This window comes from Eumetopias jubatus, unplaced genomic scaffold (assembly GCF_037043125.1).
Source record: "Eumetopias jubatus isolate StellerSeaLion01/CBP00866 unplaced genomic scaffold, mEumJub1_p1.0 scaffold_2, whole genome shotgun sequence".
NCBI classification, from domain to species: domain Eukaryota; kingdom Metazoa; phylum Chordata; class Mammalia; order Carnivora; family Otariidae; genus Eumetopias; species Eumetopias jubatus.
Window position 1 is genome coordinate 112,535,849 of NW_028274808.1, and position 26,116 is coordinate 112,561,964.

Below are 26,116 nucleotides of genomic sequence, written 5' to 3' on the forward strand. Positions count from 1 at the left end.
TACTCTGTCCTTAAACCATAGCCACATCTGTTCAAGAGACAAAACCATACCTTATTTTCCACGGGGTCGTGATCAAGGGCAAAAACCATTCCCATTTGCTGGCTGAGCAGGGTTCTATAATCTGTTCCATCAAAATGCATGTGTCGAATATCTTGAGAATTGGCAAACAGTAAAAACGGCTGTGGTCCTGTTAAAGTCAAGTATGCCTCCATTTAAAATATGCCTTGGAACCCAGTAAGCACTTCTGACTTTTCCTTTTCATTGTACCCTCTTTCTGCAGTTCTTGTCTTCTTAATTTCCCACTGGTGTGGTGTAGGTTAGGACAGGCAAGATTTCTTCTATGAGGTGACATTCTACCAGAATTCCATTTTACTGGATTCCCCTCTGTCTAGGTGCCTGCTTTTAAAATGCAAATTACTTATACAAAGAGCCAGTATAAACAGCCAACACCATAGCTAGATGACACCAGTCTTAGTGCCATAATCTCCTTGATTCACACGTATGGAAACATATTAATATTAGCAAATTACATTAATTCATGTCCAAATAAATACCTTTCTCTGCCCTGAGCACTTCTGAAAGAGAGGCATGATTATCTGGGTTGATAGCAAGACCCCTGATAACTTTCAGAGCTCAGATTACGCTATATTCACTAAGGCCCTAAGAGCTTAAGAGTACTGGGGTCTAAGGAAAGTTCTGCAGGCTCCTCATTATGTTATCCCAGATTATAAACATAATGAACCTAGGGAGAGATAACATCAATTCGGTATAAATCTAGGAATCCAAGGCTGTCAAAGGACACAAGAGATAGAATCTCAGAAGATGAAAAAATTATTCAAGCATTCAACTGCTTATTAACTCTTGACATAAAAAGGACAGAATCTGTCAAAGTATTATGATGGTTACATTCACTGGAGAGATGAAAATCAAATCAATCGACAATATTTATTAAAAGCCTCTAAACTATGAAGTCTTTTAAAACTATTCTGGTCATGATTCTCGCCATATATGGGAATGCCATACTTGATGTAATGGCAAATCCTTGCTGAGTGCTAATGAACTTAGAAACATTCCTCAAAAAATGGTTATTTATTTATATTTACAATGTGATTTGTTTTCTATTTCCAAAAATAAAAAATCAGACGTTCCACTCAGAAGCCAAAAGCAATTTAACTCTCCACCTTTCTAAATAAAATGTTTTCACATAATCTTTTTGCAGACACACTTTCAAACGTCCACAGCACCAACCTGATGCCACACAGCTTTTTTTGTCCAGTTGTAGATCATACCCAGGAAAGCAACCACATTCCCAGGAGACTGGGGTGAGAGGGAGGCAGACCTGGCTACATCCCCCATTATCAGGTGATGAACAGCCTACAAAAACAAGCACTTGTTAATGATGCCATGTCATTCAAAAATATAACAATTTTTCATCAAAATATTGAGCGAACCCAGTATATGTTGGTTTTTAAAACCATTTCCACAATCTTTTATACTGCTGCAATCAAGGTTATTTTTCAGAGACTAGGAGCAAAATGTCACCATATTCTATTTTCCTATAACCTCATAGCTTGAATGTTAACCCTTCACATCCCAACAGCCCCTGTCCTCCGTTCTACAACTGAGCTTGAAGACCAAGTGCACCGACAGTGGTTGGAATAAGAAATATATTTTGATGAGTTTGACAGCTGGTCCAACTCTTGCTAGTGAGTAATATATTTTTTTCTCACATATATTTTTGGCCTCATGATTTTTTTTTTGCTTTCTTTATTTAAAAAAAAAAGAGCCACACATAACTCTTATGCTAATTTTAAGTTACATCCAGCCTTCTATATGTTTAAGTCTCTATGAAGATAAAAGTAGAGAGGTATTTACTAGCTGCAAGGAATAGGCTAAAAACTCTGCATCCATCATCTTGCTCAATGCTGGCCACAAATCCAGGAGGCAGGGCTGAATAACTTCTACAGATGAAAAAAATGAGACTAAGGGAGGGCAAGTAACTAGTCCAAAATAACACTGCTACTAACAGGTAGTGCTACTTCAGAGTCCTTGCCCATAACTGCTACACTATGCTATCTAAAAACAAAAACCACACAAATAAAAACCTGATATAAATCTATATTACTCTGTTGCACAAATATCTTTTAATGTGTAATGTTGGAAAGTCTCTTCTCCTTTATAAATAAGATCAATCTTTAGGTGTCACTCAGAAAATTAATGTTTTCAAACAAACAAAAAGTAAATAAACTTACCACTACATGTTTTTCCATCTGTCTCAAGCACTGAGCCCTCAGGACAGAAACATACGGGACCATCTGATGTCAGAACACAGTCATGGCTACATTTGGATGTATTGCTTGGACAGGAAATTAATTCTAATTAATGAAGCATAAGGTCAAGATTAGTGTTAAATCAGATTTGTGAAAATTTAGCAAAATAACTGCTAACAAAAATGCTATGCTAAAAAGAGTAAGTTAAACCAAGGATCAGACATTTATGAAATGCTGTAAGGGAGATGTAAAAATAAAGAAAAAGCTCAAATCTAAAAAAATTTAAGAAAGACCTCATTTTGGAAAGTGCTTCTAGCTTCCTTTAAGTTTCTTTTATGTCAAACAGTATTTTCAAAGCTATTAGTCATCAAAATATTTTAAATGGTACTTAGCCAAATGATTTGCAAGTTCATCTGGAAAACTAATTGTATATGTAAAAAAAAATTAAGAACATTGTATGAGCATGGTTAGGTGTAGGAAGAGAATGAAGGGCTCTTAACAAACATCAAAATATATCATTAAGAAGCATTAACTAAATGAGTGCAGGAATAGAGAGGATAATAGAACCAGATAGAAGCTCATTTTAGAAGACTCAAGTATGCATAAGAATGTAGTATGTGGGGGCACCTGGGTGTCTCAGTCATTCTTTAAGCGTCTGCCTTTGGCTCAGGTCATGATTCTAGGGTCCTGGGATTGAGCCCTGCGTCGGGCTCCCTGCTCGGCAGGAAGCCTGCTTCTCCCTCTCGCACTCCCCCTACTTGTGTTCCTTCTCTCGCTGTGTCTCTCTCTGTCAAATAAATAAATAAAATCTTTAAAAGAAAAAACAAAAAAGAATGTAGTATGTGATAAAGGTATTTTACTTTTTTTAAAGATTTATTTATTTATTTATTTGAGAGGCGGGGAGCATGAGCGTGTGCATGCACGAATTGCAGGAGCGGGGAGGGGGAGAGAATCTTCAAGTAGACTCCCTGCTGAGCACAGAACCTGATGCAATCCCAGGACCCATTAGATCATGACCTGAGCCAAAACCAAAAGTCAGATGCTTAACCGACTGAGCCACCTAGGCGCCCCTGTGGTAAAGGTATTTTAAATCATTGAGCATGTAAAAGATCATCCAATATGATACATAAATAACTGAGAAATGATTTAGGGCAAAAGTTAAATCCCTACCTTACACCATACGTCAAAATAAATTCCAAGTAAATCAAAGATTAAAATATAAAATATGTGTACCAAAGAGGTCTTAAAAGTTTTGACAACCAAGTGAGATTATGCATGTCATGCTTGGCACGTAGTGGATTCTATAACAGATTAACATCATACACTTTAGTATATTTGCCAACAGGTAAATCACTTGGTATTAGAAGAAGGGCAAGTTCCACAGACAGGCACAAATGTAGTGGGTAATTTCCAAAAAATTCATTACCATCTATCTATTTTTAAATGCTTTAAATGCCATGAGCACTTATGGCACTCAGACGGACCTATTCACCATCATTTCTGGAACAGGACTAGATAATATACATGGTTTTAACATTAATTTCTACTTAGTTATGTTAGTGGATTCAATAAGAAACCTATAAGAAGGTACCTGAGTATATGATCCTAAACTGAAAATAGGCATGTCCATATAAATTCCTAGTATATTTCTCTTTTTCAAAAGTGTATTCCTAGCTCTGACTCCCCAAAAGGCTAGACACAATGACTAACTTAGTAGCAGATTATGTTCTCTAAATAAATTTTCTCATTAAAAAGAAGCACTGCTCTTTAAGAAATTGCTAATGCCATGTCTAGAACATAGAATATGCGAGACAAGCCTGGAAAATATGACCTATGAGATAACAAGGCAACTATTGGAGACTACTGGGGTCTTTGAAGAGGCTCCCACTGGCCAAGGAGAAGACAGTTTGCTCATCGGTAAGGATAACAACTGTGATAGGTTGAACCATATTAAAAATGTTAAAAACCCATGACTTCATAATAATATTTAATTTTTAAAAAACACTCACCATTCATCTTTGAAAAGTGTTAAGGAACCATATAGTTTATTTATATAAATAAAGAAAGAAGAAAAAAATCCAACATTTATCCTGCATTTAATGTAAGAATTGTATCTTGAGGTAACAAAAAAGTTAATGAGAGAAAGTGCTCTTTATGAAGCACAACTAAAACTAAATAATACAACTAGATATCACCATTTGAAACCCTTGGTGAAGTAATAGACCTAGTATATTATTGTTAATCTCTGCTACAACCATTTGCAGAAAGACTATTGGACTCTTGTCACTCCCAACCATCTTAGTGTCTTCTTTTGTTTGAAAACTGTCCTGTACCTAAGGCAGGAAGATGGTGGCCTCATAGAACATGAAAAAGTTGCTGGAATAGATCAACTCTAGGCTCCAACCCATTATGAAGAGTGAAAAGTGTATAGTGCAGTACAAGAAAACTCTGAAAATGATTAGACAAGGCAAACAAAAGTGGTCATCCTCACCAACAACTCTTGCCCAGCCTTGCAGAAATCTAAAATAGAGTACTGTGCCATGTTGGCCAAAACTGGTGTCCAACACTACTATGGCAATAACATTAAATTAGGCACAGCATGTGGAAAATATCAGAGAGTACACACACTAGCTGTTAATGACCCAGGTGATTTTGATATCATTAGAATTATGCCCAAACAGCTTTCGTGGAAGGTGTCAGAGTAAGAAGATACTAAGCTCACCTCATCCCATGGATACACCTAGAGCACACCCACATCAGTGTAAATAACCCAGCAAACAACCTGAAAACTAGCAGAACAAACTCTCCACAGCTAGTTGTAGAGACATAGCTGGGAACAAACTGACATGGCAAGACATCCCTTGGGAGGGAGTACCACTGCAAGCATGAAGAATGGAGAAGAGCAGACCCCACCACAGGTACCCTAGGCACAGGGAGACCCACACTGGGAAGATGAAGCTCCATTATATTTAGCTATGAAAACCAGAGGGGCTTGGCTCAACACCAGGACCTTTCAATACCAGTGGGCTCAGCTCTGGGAGAGCTGGAGGGCAAAAGGAAACTGAATTCCAACCCTTAAAGAGATAATACAACAAAGAGCCCCACTGAGATACAGCACAGAAGCAACAGTTAGAAAAACACCTGTATTATACACGAAGGAGATTTGTTTACTAAGCTCAGAATGTTCGCAGGAGAGGCAAGGATCTTTAGGAGACTTCTCCAAGAACAAAAGAGCTGGCTAGTGCTATTTCTCTCCCCCACCCACTGGCCCAGATACACAAACACCTGTGGGAACCAGTAGTGCCAATACTCTCCACCTAGCTTACTAACAACACACCCTGCCCCCACGCTCTCCTATAGACCCCTACTGCATCTAACCTGCCCTAGGCAAGAGTTCTCCAAAGTGGCTCAACAAGATTGTCATTATGCAAGCAGCCCAGTCAGGAGTCAGCACCACTCCAAAGGGACTCCTGTCCTGGGAGAGGGGAACATAACCACACACACCAGTTTGACTACTAATCCAGCATTAGGCTGGGGTAGACATCAAGTCTGACTGCAAGCCCCAGCCACCACTGAAAACCTCTCAGGAGACAACACAGGGAGAGTTTGGTGCAGCCACAGCTCTGGCAAACATCTGTTGTGACCCAACTCAAGCCCAAAGTGGCTCCAGACTGATCCATTAATAACACAGAGACCAAGGATGTCCACACCCACTATTTTATTTATTTAATACGGGAAAATCCTAGCCACAGCACTTAGACAACATAAAGAAATAAAAGTATCCAAATTGGTAAGGAAGATGAAAAACTCTCACTACTTGTAGATGACATGATACTATATAGGAAAAACCCTAAAGACTCCACCAGAAAACTATTAGAACTAATAAATGAATTCAGTAAAGTCACAGGACACAAAATCAATGTACAGAAATCTCTTGCATTCCTATATACTAATAATGAAGCTACAGAAAATGAAATTAAGGGGGGAAAAAAAATCACATTTACAACTGCACCAAAACCAATAAAATATCCAGGAATAAATTTAAACAAAGATGTGAGGAACCTGTACTCTAAAAACTATAAAACACTGATAAAACAAATTCAAGATGACACAAAGAAATGGAAAGACATTTCATGCTCATTGATTGGAAGAACAAATATTGTTAAAATGTCTCTAATACCCAAAGCAATCTACAGATTTAATGTAATCCCTATCAAAACACCAATAGCATTTTTCAGAGAATGAAACTAAAACAAATAATCCTAACATTTGTATGGAACCACAAAAGACCGAATAGCCAAAGCAACCTTGAAAAAAAAAAAAAAATGGGAGGTATCACAATCCCAGATTTCAAGATATACTACAAGACTGTAGTAATCAAAACAGTGTGGTACTGGCACACATATAGACACATTGATCAATAGACCAGAATAGACAGCCCAGAAATAAACCCACAACTATATTGTCAGCAATCTTCGACAAAGGAGTCAAGAATATACAATGGGAAAAAGACAGTCTTTTTAACAAATGGTGTCAGGAAACTGGACAGCTACATGCAAAAGAATGAAACTGAACCACTCTCTTTCACCATCCACAAAAACAAACTCAAAATGGATTAAAGACCTAAATATGAGACCAGAAGCCACAAAAATCCTTAAAGAGAGCCCGGGCAGTAATTTTTTCACATTGGCCACAGCAATATTTTTTCTAGATATGTCTCCTAAGGCAAGGAAAACAAAAGCAAAAATAAGCTGTTGGGACTACCTCAAAAGAAAAAGTTTCTGTACAGCAAAGGAAACAATCAACAAAACAAAAAGACAACCACTGAACCGGAAAGATATTTGTAAATGACATATCTGATAAGGGGTTAGTATCTAAAATATATAAAGAATTGATACAATTCAACACCCAAAAAACAAATAATCCAATTTAAAAATAGGCAGAAGACATAAGCAGATATTTCTCCAAAGAAGACACACAGATGGCCAACAGACACATGAAAAGATGCTCAACATCACTCATCATCAGGGAAATACAAATAAAAACAATGAGATATCACCTCACACCTGTCAGAATAGCACTACTGGATATTTACTCAAAAAATACGAACTAATTTAAAGGGATACATACACCCCTATGTCTATTGCAGCATTATTTACAATAGCCAAATTATGGAAGCAGCCTAGGTGTCCATCAATAGGTAAATGGATAAATTGGATGATGATGATGATATGTGTGTGTGTGTGTGTGTGTGTGTGTGTAATGGAATATTACTCAGTCATAAAAAGAATGAAATCTTGCCATTTGCAATGACATGGATGGAGATAGAGAGAATAATGTTAAGAAAAATTGGTCAGAGAAAGATGAACACCATATGATTTCACTGATATGTGGAATATAAGAAACAAAACAAATGAACAAAGGAAAAAAGAGAGAGAGAGAGAGAAACCAAGAAACAGACTATTAACTATAGAGAACAAACTGATGGTTACCAGAGGGGAGTTGGGTGGGGAGATGGGTCAAATACGTGATGGGGATTAAAGAGTACACTTATCACGACCCCAAAAAAAGGAACAACACAGGAACCAAATCCTTTCCACAACAAGTGAAGAGAGCCATTGCTGATAACTGGACTAAAGGCAAACATGGCTCAGTCACAACAACAGGGCACACCCAACACACACAGGAGACACCCCTAAATTGCCAGTTTCTGGTGAACAGGGGACATTACACTGCAGAGCACTACAGGACCTCTTCTTCATAAGGCCACTACTTTCAAGAGCAGGAGACACAGCTGACTTTCCTAACACACAGAAATAGAAACAGGGCATCTGGGTGGCGCAGTCGGTTGAGCATCCAGCTTTTGGTTTTGGCTCAGGTCATGATCTCAGGGTCCTGGGATCAAGTCCCACATGGAGTTCCACACTCAGCATGGAGTCTGCTTGGATGCTTTCTGCCTCTGTCCCTCCCACTCATGCTCTCTCCCTCTCTAAAATAAATAAATAAATAATCTTAATTTTAAAAAAAGAAATAGACACAGAGAGTTAGACAAAGTGAGGAGATGGAGGAACATATCCCAACTGAAAAACAGGACAAAATCACAGCAAGAGCGATAAACAAAAATAGAAATAAGCAATGTGCCTTATAAAGAATTTAATGTAATGGTCATAAAGATATTCACTAGACTTAAGAAAAGAGTGGATTATCTCAGTGAGACCCCCAACAAAGAGATAGAAAATACAAAAAAGAACCAATCAGAGATGAAGAACTCAGTTAACTGCAATAATAATCCCAGAGGGAATAAATAGTAGAGTAGAGGAAGTAGAAGAATGGATTAGTGAGCTGGAGGACAGGGTAATGGAAAGCAATCAACCTGTACAGGAGAGAGAAAAAAGAATAATAAAAAATGAAAACAGGCTAAGGGAACTCAGTGATACCATCAAGCCTAACAACATTCACATTATGGGAATCCCAGAAGGAGAAGAGAGAGAAAGGGGGCAAAAAATATATTTGAAGAAATAATTGCTATAAACTTCCCAAAACTGGGGAAGTAAACAGATATCCATATCCAGGAGATACAGAGAGCCCCCAACAAAATCAACCCAAGGAAGTCCAAACAAAGATCCATAATAATTAAAGTGGCAAAAAGTACTGATAAAGAGAGAATTTTAAAAGGAACAAGAGAAGAAACAGTTACATACAGGGGAAACCCCATAAAGCTATCCACTGATTTTTTAGCAGAAACTCTGCAGGACAGAAGAAAGTGGCATGATATATTCAAAGTGCTGAAAGACTATAACAAGAGAGAAAGAAGGACTCTACATAATCATTAAGGGAATAATCCAACAAGAAGAATTAATCATTGTAAATACCAACAGCATTTTTCAGAGAACTAAAACAAATAATCCTAACATTTGTATGGAACCATAAAGGACCTTGAAAAGCCATAGCCTTCTTGAAAAACAAAAACAAAACTGGAGGTATCACAATTCCAGACATCAAGTTATATGACAAAGCTGTAGTAATTAAAACAGTATGATACTGGCATAACAGTAGATACATAGATCAATGGACTAGAATAGAAAACGCAGAAATGAACCCACAATTATATGGTCAATTAATCTTTGACAAAAGAGGAATGAATATATAATGGGAAAAAGCAATCTCTTCAACAAATGGTGTTGGGAAAAGTGGACAGCTATATGCAAGAATGAAACTGGACCACTCTCTTTTGCCATATACAAAAATAAACTCAAAATGGATTAAAGACTTAAACATGAGACCTGGAACCATAAAAACACTAGAAAAGAGAACAGGTAATAATTTCTGTGACATAGAATATTTCTTCTAGATATGGCATCAGAACCAAAAGCAAAAATAAATTACTGGACTACATCAAAAGAAAAGCTTTTTCATAGCAAAGGAAACAATCAACAAAACAAAAAGAAACCAATCTACTGAATGGGAGAAGATATTTGTAAATGACATATCTGATAAGGGGTTAGTATCTAAAATATAAAAACAACTGGTACAACTCAAAGCCCAAAAAAACAAATAATCCAATTAAAAAATGAGCAGAAGACCTGAACAGATAGTTCTCCAAAGAAGACATCCAGATGGCCAACAGACACATGAAAAGATGTTCAACATCACTCATCATCAGGAAAATGCAAATCAAAACCACAATGAGATATCACCTCACACCTGTCAGAATGGCTAAAATCAAAAATACAAGAAAAACAAGTGTTGGCAAGAACATAGAGAAAAAGGAGCTCTTGTGCACTGTTGGTAGGAATGCAAACTGATGTAGCCATTGTGGAAAACAGTATGGAGGTTCCTCAAAAAATTAAAAATAGAATTACTATATGGTCCAGTAATTCCACTACTGGGTATTTACCCAAAGAATACAAAAACACTAATTCAAAAAGATACATGCACCCCTATGTTTATTGTCATATTATTTACAATAGCCAAATTATGGAAGCAACTCAAGTGTCCATCAACAGATGAATGGATAAAGAAGTGATATATATATATATAAAATATTACTCAGCCATAGAAAAGAATGAAATCTTGCCATTTGCAACAACATGGATAGATCTAGATTGTATAATGTTAATGAAATAAGTCAGAGAAAGACATATATCATATGAATTTATCATATGTAATACTTAGGAAACAAATGAACAAAGAAAAAGAGAAACCAAGAAACAGACTTTTTTTTTTAATAAGATTTCATTTATTTGTCAGAGAGAGAGAGCACAAGCAGGTGAAGCTGCAGGCAGAGGGAGAAGCAGGCTCCCCAAGAAACAGACTCTTAACTATAGTGAACACACTGATGGTTACCAGAGGGGAGATCGGTGGAACCATGGGTGAAATAGGTGAAGGGGATTAAGAGTAGGCTTATCTTGATGAACATTGAGTAATGTATAGAATTGCTGAATCACTATATTGTACACCTGAAACTAATATAACACTGTATGCTAATTATCCTGGAAATTTTTTAAAAGAATAAAAATAAAACAAAACACATATTTTTTAAAAAGAAAGAAATATGCCAGAACAGACCAGTGAAAAGTAAATCATGCAAAATTTTTCTTTATTAAAACTGGCCAGGGGCGCCTGGGTGGCTCACTCAGTTAAGCGTCTACCTTCGGCTCAGGTCATGATCCCAGGGTCCTGGGATGGAGTCCCACATTGGGCTCCTTGCTCAGCAGGGACCCTGCTTTTCCCTCTCCCCCCATCCCTTCTCATGCTCTCTCTTGCTATCTCTCTCTCTCAAAAAAATAAATAAAATCTTTAAAAAAAAAAACTGGACAGAGCTTAAAAAAGAAAAATAAAAGACTATTGAGGAACTTTATAATGGATGACAGAAAGAGAAATGACCAGATATTATGTGTCTCCTGATGGAAGCACAAACACACCTAGAAGTATTCCTACCAAAAAATGTCAAAGCTGAATCTGCTCAAGCCTTTATATCTAACTACAAGTTTGCAGAAAGTCAGGGACATCACAGAAGCACGATCAGTAAAATCCAAAATGTAAGAAGCCACAGGGGGGAAAAAAAAACAGTTTCTTCAACAAATACTTGAAAGGAGGAAAAAACAGAGGTGAGGGAATCTGTAGAATAAAAGAAAAGTATTAAGCTAATAAAACACATTGCTCTTGTCTGGATAGTTATTCACACAATTCAACTGTTTAAAAAAACTTTTTAAGGTAAGTTGAGCACTGTCTAGACATTTGGTCTTATTAGGGAATTCCTGCTAATTTTTTCAGGTGTGACAACGGTATTGTGATTATACCCAAAAAGTAACTGGATAATAGATGATAGCAGGAAATTACAGCTAGTGTTTTAGATGTAATAATGTATCACGATTATATTTTTACACACTTATCTTTCAGAGAGACATAAGAAAATATGGATAAAGAAACAAGAAATATATATATAGAGAGAGATCTATATACTTTTTCCCAACCTTAGAAGTTTTGATTTAATAGGTCTGTGGTCCTGTCATTCATGTACATAATAAAACATCAAGGTAATTCTGATGCATACTGCTGATCAAGGACCAACAACCCAGATCATAGCCACCTTGGAAACATCACTGAAAATGAAAGAAAAAAAATGCAATAAATACTTACGATGACACCGTTTCCCATCAGGAAGCAGAATAAAACCTACAGGACATGTGCAATAATAAGATCCAGAGATGTTTTCACATCCAAGAGTACATCCATGATTCCAAAAGGCACATTCATTGACATCTATACAATGACAACAGTAAAACATAGTTATTTTTTAAAATAAATTGTAATATTGCTAGTAAGTCAGCACAAAGTAGAATATCTCACACTTGCATTTGCTGTAACTGACCATGGAAATACTGTTTTTGCTACCCTCGCAAAAAATGAAAGAAGTCAGTTCAATTGTCATGAAAGCCATTTTTACTGTTACAGTTTAAACTTTCAAATAGTTCTGTATTTTCATACTAGAATTACCTTCAGGAAAAAGTAGTACAATTTCCCATGAAAAGATGTAGCCATTGAAGGCGGGGACTCTTGAAAGTTCTTGATAGGGATATGACATCGCCTGTTCTGCTCTTCAGCCTTCTCAGAGCTGACAGGAGCCCTTCACCTGAATGTAGGTACATTCCCCAGCAGCTTCACTCCGCTTGAAACCCAGCCTTCCAGGCCACTGTTCTATGCTATGGCTCTCCCCCCAGTAGTCCCAGGTGAGCAGGGGACATATACTTAACTTATACTTCAAGGTCAGGTTTACCTGACATCATACCGCAACTAATTCTACTGAATGTGTGCTAACAGCCATTGGATGCTTTTCATTAGTAACCCGCTGGACCCACCTCCCAGGTGAAAGAATACAGTATTTCTCCCCGGTTCATTGAATTGGGCCTGAAGCCTCAAAATAGGAAGAGCCCCAGATAAACAGTCTTGGTGCATAGCTTCTCAAGATTCCTACCAGACTTTCATGGGATGTGGTGTAGGAGTCACTTACCCTTTGAAGATCTAATGATAGCTATGGAACTGCAAAAATTTGAAAATACTGACATTTTGCATACTGTCAAACCCACAGAGGTTTGTGGTGTCCACTCAGAGAATCCCTGCCATATATCAAACTCTGAGTAGCCTCTAAGAGTATTGGATCTAGGAACACAGCACATAAAGAAGATCTGAAAGCTATTACAGAGGCTTTAATAACAGAAGAAAAAAATAATTTTTCTGGGGAAAAACGGGGGGGGGAACCTCAAGTTGTTTTGCTTCAAGGCTGTGGATGACCCACTGAAGACCAGCCACTGGCCCAGGTGGCCTGTCCTTGCATTAGGCAGCTACCCCCCTGCACGTTACCTTCACAGTACTTTCCATCTTGGCTTAAAGTATATCCCTCCGCACACGTGCACAAATGGGACTTCGAGTCTTCACCACACATGCTACCTCTGCAGTTACCTTTCCTCCATTTGCAGGGTTTCTGATCTAAAAGAGAAGATGGTTTATTTGGAGTGGAGATGTATTTTGACGGGGACACTGCTTGATCCCATTGTGGTTCTTAGAAGTCTAATTTCCCTGTGACAAGAGCAGGGGTGTTGTCTTTCCCCATGGTGGCACTGCTCTGGAGCTAAACAGTATTAGCCTGGATTCTGAAGCATTCAGAGAGGCAGCCCACTTATTTCTCTAATTGTATTATTCCTACCAAGCACTCAGGATTGGACATCCTAATCAGCTGGAGATTTCATTCCTTGGGCTATAAACACTAAACACTAGTAGCTTTTTCATTCTGCTTTACTTATTTTTTATAAAGATTTATTTATTTATTTTAGAAAGAGAGAGAGGGAGAGAGAGCAAGGAGGAGGGGTAGAGGGAGAGGGAGAGAGTGTCTTAAGCAGACTCCGGGTTGAATATGAGCACGGTGCCCAGCCGGATCTCACAACCCTGAGATCATGACCTGAGCCCACCACCTGAGCAGAAACCAAGAGGTAGGCAATTAAACGACTATACCGCCCCTCTGCTTTACTTATTTTATATATATGTATATTTATACATATACAAATACAATTTTATACATTTCTCAGTGCTCATCAAGATAAGAGTACTCTTAATCCCCTTTATTTCACTCATTCTGGTTTACTTTCATAAAAAGAAAAATAATAAAGCACATAAACAAAACTCCTGAAAATGAAATATCTGTTTAAGAAACAAAAAAAGCTTTAATCCTAAGAACATCTTTTTTTAAGTATAATAGTTATAGGTCCGATCTACATATATATTTAGCTGTTTTTAGGATCCTTATTTAAAGAACAACATCTTTCAGACTCAAAATATACCACTGCCATATGTCTTATCCCCAAATTTCTGAGTCCATCGCTGGTGGTATACCATGCTTTACAAAATAGCCCAGGGAAAATAGTAAAATCTGTTTAGTGAGGTAGGTGCTGGGGCTGGATTAGCCAGATATATATGGAACAATAAATGGACAACTTTGCACCTTTGATTTTCAGAGCCAGAGTCAAGAGACGAACTAGTAACGCATATATCCCTATTCCAATTTTGTTCCTTCTTACTTTTTGCCAATTTTAACAATGACAGGGCCTTTGTAAAAAGTTCTGGGAAATACAGAGTTAATCCTGAGTCTGAGGGCAGATTTCGGGATCCAAGTAGATATAGAGGTCAGCACTCTGGCAAGAGGTGACAGCGGGGGAAGACTGGGGTCATGGATCCCGAGTCAAGGCAGGGTTGAGATCAATGAGAGTCTGTGAATAATGAGAAGAGCCAAGGGCCCAATGGAAGGACTGCAAAAACACAGGCTTGCTGCGAATGGCATGGGGAACAAACCAGCGAGAGCCTGAGCTCAGCTGTGCAAGAAGCTGAGACCATTCTCCATGTAGGGTTGTTCCTCTGGTCTCTGTTTATCTACTTATAAAGAAGTCTCCTCACCCTGACTCTACCAATTTCCTTCTATTTCAAGTCACTAAACATTCCTCTTGATCAACAACAGCATGACACAGTAAAAACATATTTTTTCCCTCTTGAAAATGTCCCTGGTGTGCATTGAGACTCCCTGGCATGTCATCCTTTAGAGATTCTGACTTGGTGAATCAAGAGAAAGGCTCAGGAATCTGCATTTTCAACTGAATCAGAGTGATTCTGTTGCCAAGAGTCTTCACAACACACTTTGAAAAACACCTGCCTGATGTGCTATTGAAACATCCCAGCCTCCCCTCAATTATGAATACCTCTTTTTAGCAAGTCTGTGTTGTGAACTTCGTTATTTTAAACTTGTTTATTCAGATCTTATGACAGAATTAAATACAAAATCAGTCTTGCTGACTATTCAATACTGTTGCAATATTACCTACTGAATCAGTTCAGATTTATACTGAATAGATTCTTGCATATTGATTCCAAGCATTCTGTTTCTTATCCATGGTTTTTCCACCAATCACACATATAGAGCTACATTGCTTTCAGGTTCCTACATGCTTTACTTACCAAAATTTTAACTAAGCAAAATGAAAAAATAAAATGATCCAAATTTTAAGAGTAGACAAAATGCACCCACTTCAAAGTTCTTAAAAAAAATGTATTTTTTTGAACTTTAATTTTTATAAAGTTTGCAAGGGAATAACAACAATAAAAATACAGAAATGTCTGGCTTGGCCTTTCTTTCTTTTTTTAAAAATATTTTTACTTAAGTATTTGACAGAGAGAGAGTGAGCACAAGCAGGGGGAGTGGCAGGCAGAGGGAGAGGGAGAAGCAGGCTTCCCGCTGAGCAGGGGCCCGATGCGGGGCTCCATCCCAGGACCCTGGGATCATGACCTGAGTGGAAGGCAGACGCTTAACCAACTGAGCCACACAGGTGCCCCTGGCCTTTCTTTTTTAATTTGAAGATCTAACTGGCTTTAGTAAATGATTCATGAATCCACCAGCACCCTAACTACCAGGTGAAGAGGCAGTCCTCTGACTCAGCCTTTTAAAGGCACCAAAGTGCTACCACTTTCTTGACGTAACAAAAAATTAAGAAATTATGCTCCCTATAAATATCCCTTGTAAAAGTCTTGCCAAACCCAGCATGACAGGTGAGTACTGGATTAAGGACTAGGAAAAACCAAGTTTTCTGGTTCTGCCTTTACATCGAATCATTATCTCTTTCACCTTGGTTTCCTAATCCATGAATTAAAAGTTTTGGAATAAATATTCTGAGATCCCTTACTTTAAAAAAAATTTTATGGTTCTATACAGAATCAGATGTTTGTGGTAAATTCCTCTAAGTTTATACCTCTAAGGAGTCTCAAACCTTCATTACTGTTATGGTGTATTAATAGGGATTCAAACTGCTTATTGAAGAAAAACAATTAGTGTCCAGGGTACAGGAAATGCTCTATTACTCATCTAGCTCCACTATTATTTATCCCTTTTTCGTACTTTTCTCCTACCTCTCTCCTGCACTTACCTGTCCTCTGATCATCATCATCACCATCATCCCATTGTCATCACGATTATATATATATATATGCTTCTTTTTTCCATTAACAATAAGCTTCTTGAGGATAAGACATGTAATCCATTCACATTTTATAGCCCAAACAGCACCTAGCCTGGTGCCTTTCACAACACAGGTATACTACAAACATAGGCTTCATGCACAGACACACACACAAAAAAAAAAAACACAAAAAACCCCGTGATCATGTCACCTGCAACTTAACTCCTTTATTTCGTTTCTCCTTGAATTTCCAGTCAACCTTAGCCTTAGAACTCAGACTATCCTACCCCAGTACCCCTTCCACGCTACCATGCTGCTGATGGTTTGAATGGCACTTATTAGCAATATATATCACTCTTTAATGATGAAGATGGCCAGGAAAGCAATCACCATTCTCCTCTAAATGGTTAGGCTGAGGATGCCACCTGAATTCAGGCGCTAAACACTTTAAAAGGTCATTTTAGGAAGTGGCAAGACATAGAGGATTGAGGACTATAGTTTTGTTTAATCTCCGTAATCTTCTGCTGTTCTTTAGCTTCAAATTAGGCCAAAGCTAGTGCTCAACCAGCTGCTGCTGACCTCAGATAACACCCCTTCCCAGAGCTCAGCAGTGTGGCTTAAGTACCTCTGAGATCAAATTAAAGCTCCTAATCATGGAGTTAATGTCCACCACCAACTGCGCCTTCAAAAACTGCCTAACGCACAGGCTCTCGTGAGCTTTTCTACCGCCGAGGAAATCTATAGAATTTACCCTGGCCCAGTTCTGAAACAATGCCCATGGGATTCCCCCATCGACTGATCAACTTTCCTCCACCTCAAATTCAGGGTAAGACTTGCCTCAGCAACAAAGCCTTTCTAGTCTCTTCCATGTGAACTTACTCACTTTAACTAGTCTTATACCTCCGTATCAGCACACCCAGTATTTAGCACATACAACAAAAAATTCAAATAACATTTTGTAAAGCATTTATATTATCTCATTTAATTTTCATAACAAGCCTTTAAGCTATGCAGAGCACATGTTATCTTTCATTTTACAGATTAGGAAACCATGTCTTAAGGATCGCATAAAGGTAATAAGGGGTAAACCTGGGACTCAAGCTCAAGCCTTCTGGCTGTAGACCCATCTCCTGATAGATAGATAGATAGATAGACACATACTTGTGTGTATGTATGTATACTTGTATTTATGTGCATATATATAACTATGGGTTTTTATAGAAAAAATATATATTATACATATAATATATATTTTTTTATTTTTAAAAAGATTTTATTTATTTATTGGAGAGAGAGAATGAGATAGAGAGAGAGCATGAGAGGGGGGAGGGTCCGAGGGAGAAGCAGACTCCCTGCTGAGCAGGGAGCCCGATGTGGGACTCGATCCCGGGACTCCAGGATCATGACCTGAGCCGCAGGCAGTCGCTCAACCGACTGAGCCCCCCAGGTGCCCCAGAACCTAGTTATGTTTTTGTTTCATTTATTTATTGTCTTCCTCATTAATGAGTTCCCTGAATAAATGACTTCTTCAATTTCCTCAAAAAACTTCCCAGACTGTATAATATAGCTTTATTCTTCTTTGTTAATAGAAAATAACGAGGAAGAAAATACAAGAATAGTTTCTCGGAATTCCTAATTACAGTAAAAACAAAAACCACTTCGCCAGAATTCAGCTACTTGGTACCCTTATCCATCTAAACCCCTCTGAGAATCAGAAAGTAAACAAATCAACAGCCTCTGAGCAGTTAACAAATACGTGCCTTTTACTCCAGATGAGCCCCTTGGGCCCACTCAGTCATTTCTTCCTTTGTACCCATTTCTGACAAGTGTGACCATGGCCAGCCCCTAGCATGACGGTGAAAATGCAAGGTGTCCATGCCACTCCCATTGTCACCGCCCCACCCCCACTGCACTTCCCATTGCCAGAAATGACTGCATGATTCCAGGGAGCCCAGACACGGCCTCAGCCCAGCTTTCTAGACTGGCCTTCCTGGGAGAGGGTTGCTGAGATCCCTCTTGGTCATCTCTCCCACAAAGACTAGAAGCCTCAGTTCAGGGCTCCTCCTGGAGAAAGATGGTACAGTTTGATGTCAAAATGATAATAACTGCAATGAATAGAAACATGTCAAATATTTTTTAAATCTCTGAGTTTATGAAGATGCTTTAAAAAAAAAGACACTTTATTCTGAAAACAGATAAAGGAAAGAATCAAACATTTAGTTTACTTTTCCTATAAAAGATCCTCCCCAGGGAAATTATAGCTGATGGAGAAAAGTTCTTCAGCTAACAAATGCATAAGCAATGATAGAATTAGAATATCATCTCTTTGAAACTCTTATGAAAAAATGGCTCTAGGCAATCATAATAGCTTCTAAAGCTATTATGTGAAAGGCTGATGGGAAACTTTACGATGGATGGACCACTTTGGCAACACCTAAACTGCCAATGAATCTTGAACATCACAATAAGAACCAGAACTAGGCACTACACAACCCCTGGTGTGATCTGTAGGAAGCATACAGTACCACCTGCAGTACCATCTTCTAAGTACTCTGACAAAAAAATCTGAATCTGATCAGGCTTCTAGGCCCAAATTATCTGTGTGTAGGAAGTATGGAATCATGTTAAATGACACCATGGGGTTACACTCGGCAAAATCCAAATTGTGGAAAATGCGACAGGACAAATGATCTGGTTTCCTCAACAAATAAATGGCAAAGAAATGCCTCAGATTTGAAAATAAATAGAGTCCCCAGCCAGGCATGTGGAAACCAGCAAAAAGTGAGAGTTGACAGCAAGAAAGAAAAGAGAAAAGTGATAGAGAACCATTCCAAGTATTTAAAAGACATTTCAAGTGGCAGCAATTTGGTGTCAGAGCAAACTCGCATTTAAAACCCAGTTTTGGGGACGCCTGGGTGGCTCAGTTGTTAAACATCTGCCTTTGGCTCAGGTCATGATCCTGGGGTCCTGGGATCAAGCCCCACACTGGGCTCCCTGCAGAGTGGGGAGTGTGCTTCTTCCCCACTCCCCCTGCTTGTGTTCCCCCTCTAGTTGTCTCTCTCTCTGTCAAATAAATAAATAAAATCTTTAAAAATAAAATAAAATAAAATAAAACCCAGCTTTGCCTCAAACCAGTCTGACGATTGCCCCACTGGCATGTATCTTTGTGTGACCCTCATCATTAACAAAATGTCAATAACTATATATAAATAATGTTAGGAAGATAAAACCATCCATATTTTACTAAGATTTCTATGAAAAATTACAGAGATTTGGGCGTTTGAACTGATCATTTAAAAGTATATGAAAACAGAAAAAAAGTGTTGGTGGAAATATAATATGGTATAGCCACTGTGTGGAATATAGTATGGTGATTCCTCAAAAAATTGAGAAGGGAAATACTACATGACCCAGCAATTCACTTCTGGGTATATATCCAAAAGAATTAAAAGCAGAGTCTTGAAGAGATATTTGTATGCCCATGTTCACTGCAGGATTTTTCACAATAGCTAAAACATGGAAGTAACCCACATATCCATCAACAGATGAATGGATAAACAAAATGTGGTATATACACACACAATGGAGTATTATTCAACCTTTAAAAGGAAGAAAGTTCTGACACCTGCTACCATACGGATGAAATGAGGACATTATGCTAAGTTAAATAAGCCAGTCACAAAAAGACAACTGTATGATTCTACTTCTATGAGGTACTGAGAGCAGTCAAAATCATAAAGACAGAATGTAGAATGGTGATTGCCAGAGGCTGGGAGATGGTATAGCTAATGTGTATGGAATTTTGGTTTTATAAGATGAGAAGAGTTAGAGATATTATGGAGATGGATGGTGGTGGTGGTGTACAAGTGTGTGGATGTACTTAATGCCACTGAACTATACACTTCAAAATGCTTTTTTAAAAACATTTATTTATTCGTAGAGAGAGAGAGCACAAGCAGTGGTACGGCAGGCAGAGGGAGAGAGAGAAGCAGGCTCCCCACCAAGCAAGGAGCCTGATGCGGGGCTCGATCCCAACACCGTGGGATCCTGACCTGAGCCAAAGCAGATGCCCAACAGACTAAGCCACCCAGGCGCCCCATGTACACTTAAAAATACTTAAGATTGTATATCTTAAGTTATGTATAGTTAACCATAATGAAAACATTTGGAAAACAACTGTATGAAAAAATACTCAAATATCCAGGATGATTCTTTTCTAGAGGTTTCCAAATAGGCAAGGTTTTACAGTAGACATTCCAGCAATGACATCATCAAAATGAATCAGAGTCCCACCCGGGCAGTTTTAACTCTACTAATCACTTCCATAAGCAGGTAGATCTCCAGGTGGAAGCAATTCTCCTTCATGAAATCTCAGAACCAAAGAAATTCAGTAATATTTTTGTGCATGAAATGAATGTAAAGTATTTTGCACAGTGCTGATGGTAGACACCCTTCATTTTCCAAAGAATATGCTTTGGAAACTCTCTTATGAGCATAAAACTGGAATCTACATTTCAAGAGTACAGAAGAAAGCAAAAATATTTGGACCTTTTATAGCAGTATATATGAGCAGTAAAACTAGTTGCAAAAATCCATATAAGTTGAACTTGAAATAATGGGAGATCAATTCTGTGACAGCCAGGGGAGGGTGTGTGTGTGTGTGTGTGTGTGTGTGTGTGTGTGTGTGTGTGTGTGTGTGTGTGTGAGAGAGAGAGAGAGAGAGAGAAAGAGAGAGAGATTTTGGCCCCATGATCTATGAACACCAAAAAATTTAACCACCGGGAGGCCATGGATAGCTAAGAATATGCCAAATTACAGGTTTTCCCCAAACAAATAAAGCAAAATCTAAGATATGAAATGAGAGAGAATAGTAATATTATTGCTACTATATAAAATATTGCTGAATTTCTTTAGCATGGTTGAGGAAGAAGCATGGTGTCACTCTGCCTGGGTTCAAATCCCAATTCCTCCACAGTGTGACCTTGAACGCGCTATTATGACCCTTCTGCAACTCAGCTTTTTAACCTATAAAATGGTAGGAATAATCACACCTAGTTCATAGGATTGTTGCGAAAATTAAATGAGATTATATGGGTAACACCAGAGCAGATCATTTTTTACACACTCAATAATTATAATGATTTATTTCTAAGGATGACACAGCCTGTGGCGTTTTCTTATTTTATTTCCTATGCAGCAGTCCACATGTGGCTCCCAAATCTATTATTTTTAGCTCAGACCTCTTTCTTGAGATCCAGACCAATTCAAGGAAAAAAGAAAAATACACTGAGGCACAGTGAGAGTTAACTGAGAAAACTGATGTAAAACATTGGGAATTTAGTCATTATATACCAACGGGAGCAGACTATCTGTCAGACCAAGGGAAGGGGGCTCTTACGACATCTAAGGAAGATGACACGTACTTGACACTACGATACCTCTTTAAAACTTTTTCGTCAGGATATTATTTAGGGGGAAAAGTGACAAAGGGTGTTTATTCATTCTTTTTTTTTTCAACTATTGTTTATTTTTTTTTATTTGTCCTATAAAATAGAACAAATCTTTTATTTTTGGTTATGGAATAGGCTATACAAAACACTCTGAACATATCTCTGGGCTTCTTGCAATTTCTTCTTTTTTCTTTCAACTATTATTTATAAAATGTCCTCTAGGCACTGGGAGTACAACCGGGAGGTGTCCACCTGTCCTCATAAGAGCAAGGGAGCCAAGTGAGGGAAATGTGTTATTCTGAGAAAAGCTAACGGAGGCTCACCATTAGTGAGGCAGGGAAGGTGTTTCTGAAAGAGGTAACGTTTGAGCTACTTCTCCGAGGACAAAGAGAGTGAGCCGGTGCAGAGGAGAAAACACGTTTCTGAACATGCCAAAAGGCCGGGCGCGGGGTGTGGGGGAGGGGGCTCACAGCGAGCATATCTTGTGGAAGGAAATTAAATCTTTGAGCAGGGTTGCAGCATGGAATGTAATGCAGGCAATGGTGAGAGGTGCAGCCGAGAACCTTCTGTGAACAGCTATGAACAGGGTAAATAAAGAGACTGGATTTCCATCATGGGCAACAGAATTGTTGATTGGTTTTAACCGAGGAATGGCATGACTGGGCTCTCATTTCTGAAGGGTTATGCTCCCGGCAGCATGGAGAAGGGAGGCAGAGATGCTGATTAAGCAGAACTTAGGGACGAATTGCTGCAGAATAGGTCACTAGTGGTTTGATTGCAGGCGGGGCAGTGGTTGGGGGCTGGAGGTTCATTTCATGGGGTGGGAGTGAGGAAAGAAAAGGGAAAGGCTCAGGCCAAGATTTCTGCCTTGGGAGATGGATGTGAGATGCCACTCACTGAGATGGGGACACTGGAGCTGGGGAGAAGGGAGGTGGAAGTTGGTAGGTCAACTATTTCCTTTGTGCCTAAGGCACTTGAAAGAAAGCCAAGCAGAAATGCTCAGAAAGCAGATAAATATATGGGCCTTGATAAGGATATTTTCCATGTGCCACGGCAGGACCCTGCAGGGTGCAGACAGCAAGCAGGTGTGGCTCAGATGAGGGACCTGAGTGACCACTCTCAGGAAACTGGGTAGAAGTATCAGAAAACCAGACCGACGGTGAAACTGTGGCTCTGCTGCGTGGATTGGGGCTCAGCCACCAGGGGCACCCAGCTCCTCTGTAACCAGCCCATCCAAATCGAGAAGACAAGGATTATTTAAACCGACAAACTGCTGTGTCTTCCTTGTGAGGTTTTGTGGCTTCGCTTTTGTAAACCCCACCCTCGCCCTTGGTCAGACAGTGTTCACTGGTGCAGCTCACTTTCATACGCCCTGAATAAATCCCCAATGTTTTAAATCAGTTTTCTCTGCAGCTTAACTCTCACTGTGCCTCAGTCTTTCTCTTTTTTTAAAATTGGTCTAGATCTCAAGATAGAGGTCGGGGCTAGAAATAATAGATTTGGGAGTCAAGCGGGCTGCTGCATAGAAAATAAAATAGGAAAATGCTGTGACGCCTGCCTGCATGGCTCAGTTGGTTAGGTGACTGCCTTCGGCTCAGCTCACTATCTGCGAGTCCGGAGATCGAGTCCCGTGTCAGGCTCCCGGCTCAGCGGGGAGTCCGCTTGTCCCTCTGAGCCTCTCCCCTCTCATGCTCTCTCTCACTCTCTCTCTCTCTCAAATAAATAAATAAAATCTTTAAAAAAAATTTTTTTTAAGGGAAATGCCATAGGTTGTATGGTCCTTAGAGACTAACAATGCACTTAACCATATGAGTGGTTCTAAGAAATCACTTGGGGAAAAGACACCCTGTTTAATTTTTTTTAACCTGGCCTATCTAAGTCATTTGACCCTGAAACTTTTTTGCCCCCAAATAATCCCATCAAACCCCACAGTACCAGTGTTTTGTAGAACATGCTTTGATAAATGATGGTTTAGTCATTTTGCATGAAGTCTATTGAGACTCTTGTCTGTATAAATACTTAAATTTTATGTGAAAAATAATACCAACCAGGTTACATGATTTTTCTCAGCCATCTCCCCATTGAAGTAATCTCACTACTAAATGCCTTGCAAACCAAGTACCACCACCATCCACCTCTCCAGAGGAGCTGAGGTTGTAAGCCCACTATCCAGGAGGAACTAGCCAGCCTCTAGAAGTCGTATGTCTTTAAATGTGAAGGCACTTGGAGAAGCTGATGACAGCTCTATACCACCTGCGTAGGGAGGGACACTTGCATATTTTCATCTAACCCATACAATCAAGAGATTCACAGTCCTTAAATCCCACTTGAAGAGTTCCTGCTCTACCAGGCACTAAAATAATTCAGACCTATTTAATGAAGGCTAAAGTAACAGTGCTTTTGAAATCAAAAGTCCTTTGCCCTTGGGGTATATGTGAAGCGTGTTCTTTGGTCACTGACTGGAACCAGTATCTCCAATACCACCTGCCTTCTACATTTCAGGTCTTCCTGCAGCTCTGCAGCTGGCCATGGCTTCCCAACCAAAGTCCATGATTTGCCAGATGGGTTGAAGCTGCTCTTTAATGAATCACTATAGATTCTCTTCTAAACTTCATGCTTTCAATGATCGTATTTGACCGCCCTATCAAAAAAGCTGAGTAACAGTGGAGGATTCTGAAGAGCTCAAGTGTTTATGGCAGAAAGAATAATAAACTGACAGACTCATCGCCGAGACTGTCGTCTCCAAAATCCCTCATTAACAAGCTGTGTAATCTTGGAAAACACACTCTACTTCTCTAGGCTCCAGATTTCTCAATTATGAAATAAGTACGATAATTGCTGATCTTTCTGTGTCACAATGTTACCGTGACAAACAAATAAGATAATGTTCACGAAAATACTTTGGAAAGCAAGAGATTACACAGAAATGTAAGAGATGGTGATGGACATATCTATAATGATTACTAATGAGACTCAATAATTACTTATTCATAGTAGTGGTTGGTGCTAATTTTGTAGTGAGTCACCACCACTTGGACAATGAGTCGTATGTGAAGACAGCTTGAGTCAAAATTTCCCATGGAAGGTATCTGGCAGAATATCAGATTCGCTGCCCTTAGTGCATGGATCATGGTCAACCATCTCACTTATAACATTGCCACTAGGTTGTTACTTAATGTTATGCTCCAACCCACAGCTGAATTGTTTCCCACCACTTCTGCTTTGTAAATTCAAGTAAATCTGTTTTTAAAAAAATAATTTATCTGAATAAACACTTCATCTCTTGGAATTTATTTTAACCTTAGAAGTTCCTCATCACTTGCGTTGAAAGCAGAGTCATTACACAAATTAAATGATGGTTTCTACCTAAGTTTTTAAAGAAATCAGTTAAAAAGTCCTCCCACTATTAGTTAACTCTTTGAGGATATAAGAAATAATAATGTCAGTTGCCCTAGATTCCAGCCCCCCTTCAGCAATCTCGTGCCTGTCCTGCTCAGCCTCCACAGTTCTCTTCTGGAGCTATGTCTAGGACAGGAACAAACACATTCATCTACTGACTGTGGCAGGGACACACAGTCCCTACCATTTCCCACACTATTACCAAACCCTAGGGGAACCCAACAGATAGAAAGAAAACAAAGAATTCCATCTCTGCTTCAGAACCTCTCCTGGCTAACTGGGGATAAGAGTAAATATACATCAAAGGCTGCTTGAAATTAACCTTTTACATATAAAAAATGTTAGGACAACATCATTTGTGTGGTATATAAACCATATTGAAGAGCCTCCCTAAAAAAACGTATATGCTAAAGAATTCAGAGACTACATTTGAAAGTAGAAATTTGGGACTGCGACTAGATTCAGTCAAACCATTTAACTAATGTTATTTAAAATTCTTCATTTATAAATACATCAGTAACCACTGAATAGAGGGAGGTTTACGTAATAAATAAATAATAGGCATTGGTCCCTGCCTGCAGGGCATTTATAATCAAGTGGGAGAGACTATCAGAAAGAAAGCGAAATAATATGTAATTACATCTTGGGATAAGTTCAGTGAAGAGTGTACTGAAAAAAAAAAAATCAGAGGTGAGAGGTAGGCCTCTTCACCTCCTCTTGATTGGATGACCAGAGAAGGCTAATCTGCGGACATGATACTTAAGCTCAGAACTGAAGAGAATTCTAGGCCGAGAAAGGAGTGACTGCTAAAGCCCAAAGGCATGAAGGGGACAGAATGTTTGAGCAACTGTGGAAAGACTTGAATCAGATTCTAGCGAGCAGAGGAGGAGGAGTGTTAGATCAGTTTCACCATATATTGATAGGCCTGGTAAAATGTTACATTTCGATCTAAATGCAAAGGAAAGCTTTCCAAGGATTTTAAGCAGGGGAGTTAATGGAT

General features: G+C 38.8%; 1 protein-coding gene across 1 annotated transcript in view; it reads right to left on the minus strand.

Moving 5' to 3' along the window:
- Positions 1-26,116, minus strand: part of EGF (epidermal growth factor) — a 95,579-nt gene that overhangs the window by 39,634 nt on the left and 29,829 nt on the right. The window contains 5 exon segments of the mRNA XM_028121296.2: positions 51-187; positions 1,249-1,374; positions 2,253-2,375; positions 11,913-12,035; positions 13,134-13,259. Coding sequence (XP_027977097.2) covers positions 51-187; positions 1,249-1,374; positions 2,253-2,375; positions 11,913-12,035; positions 13,134-13,259 — 635 coding nt within the window.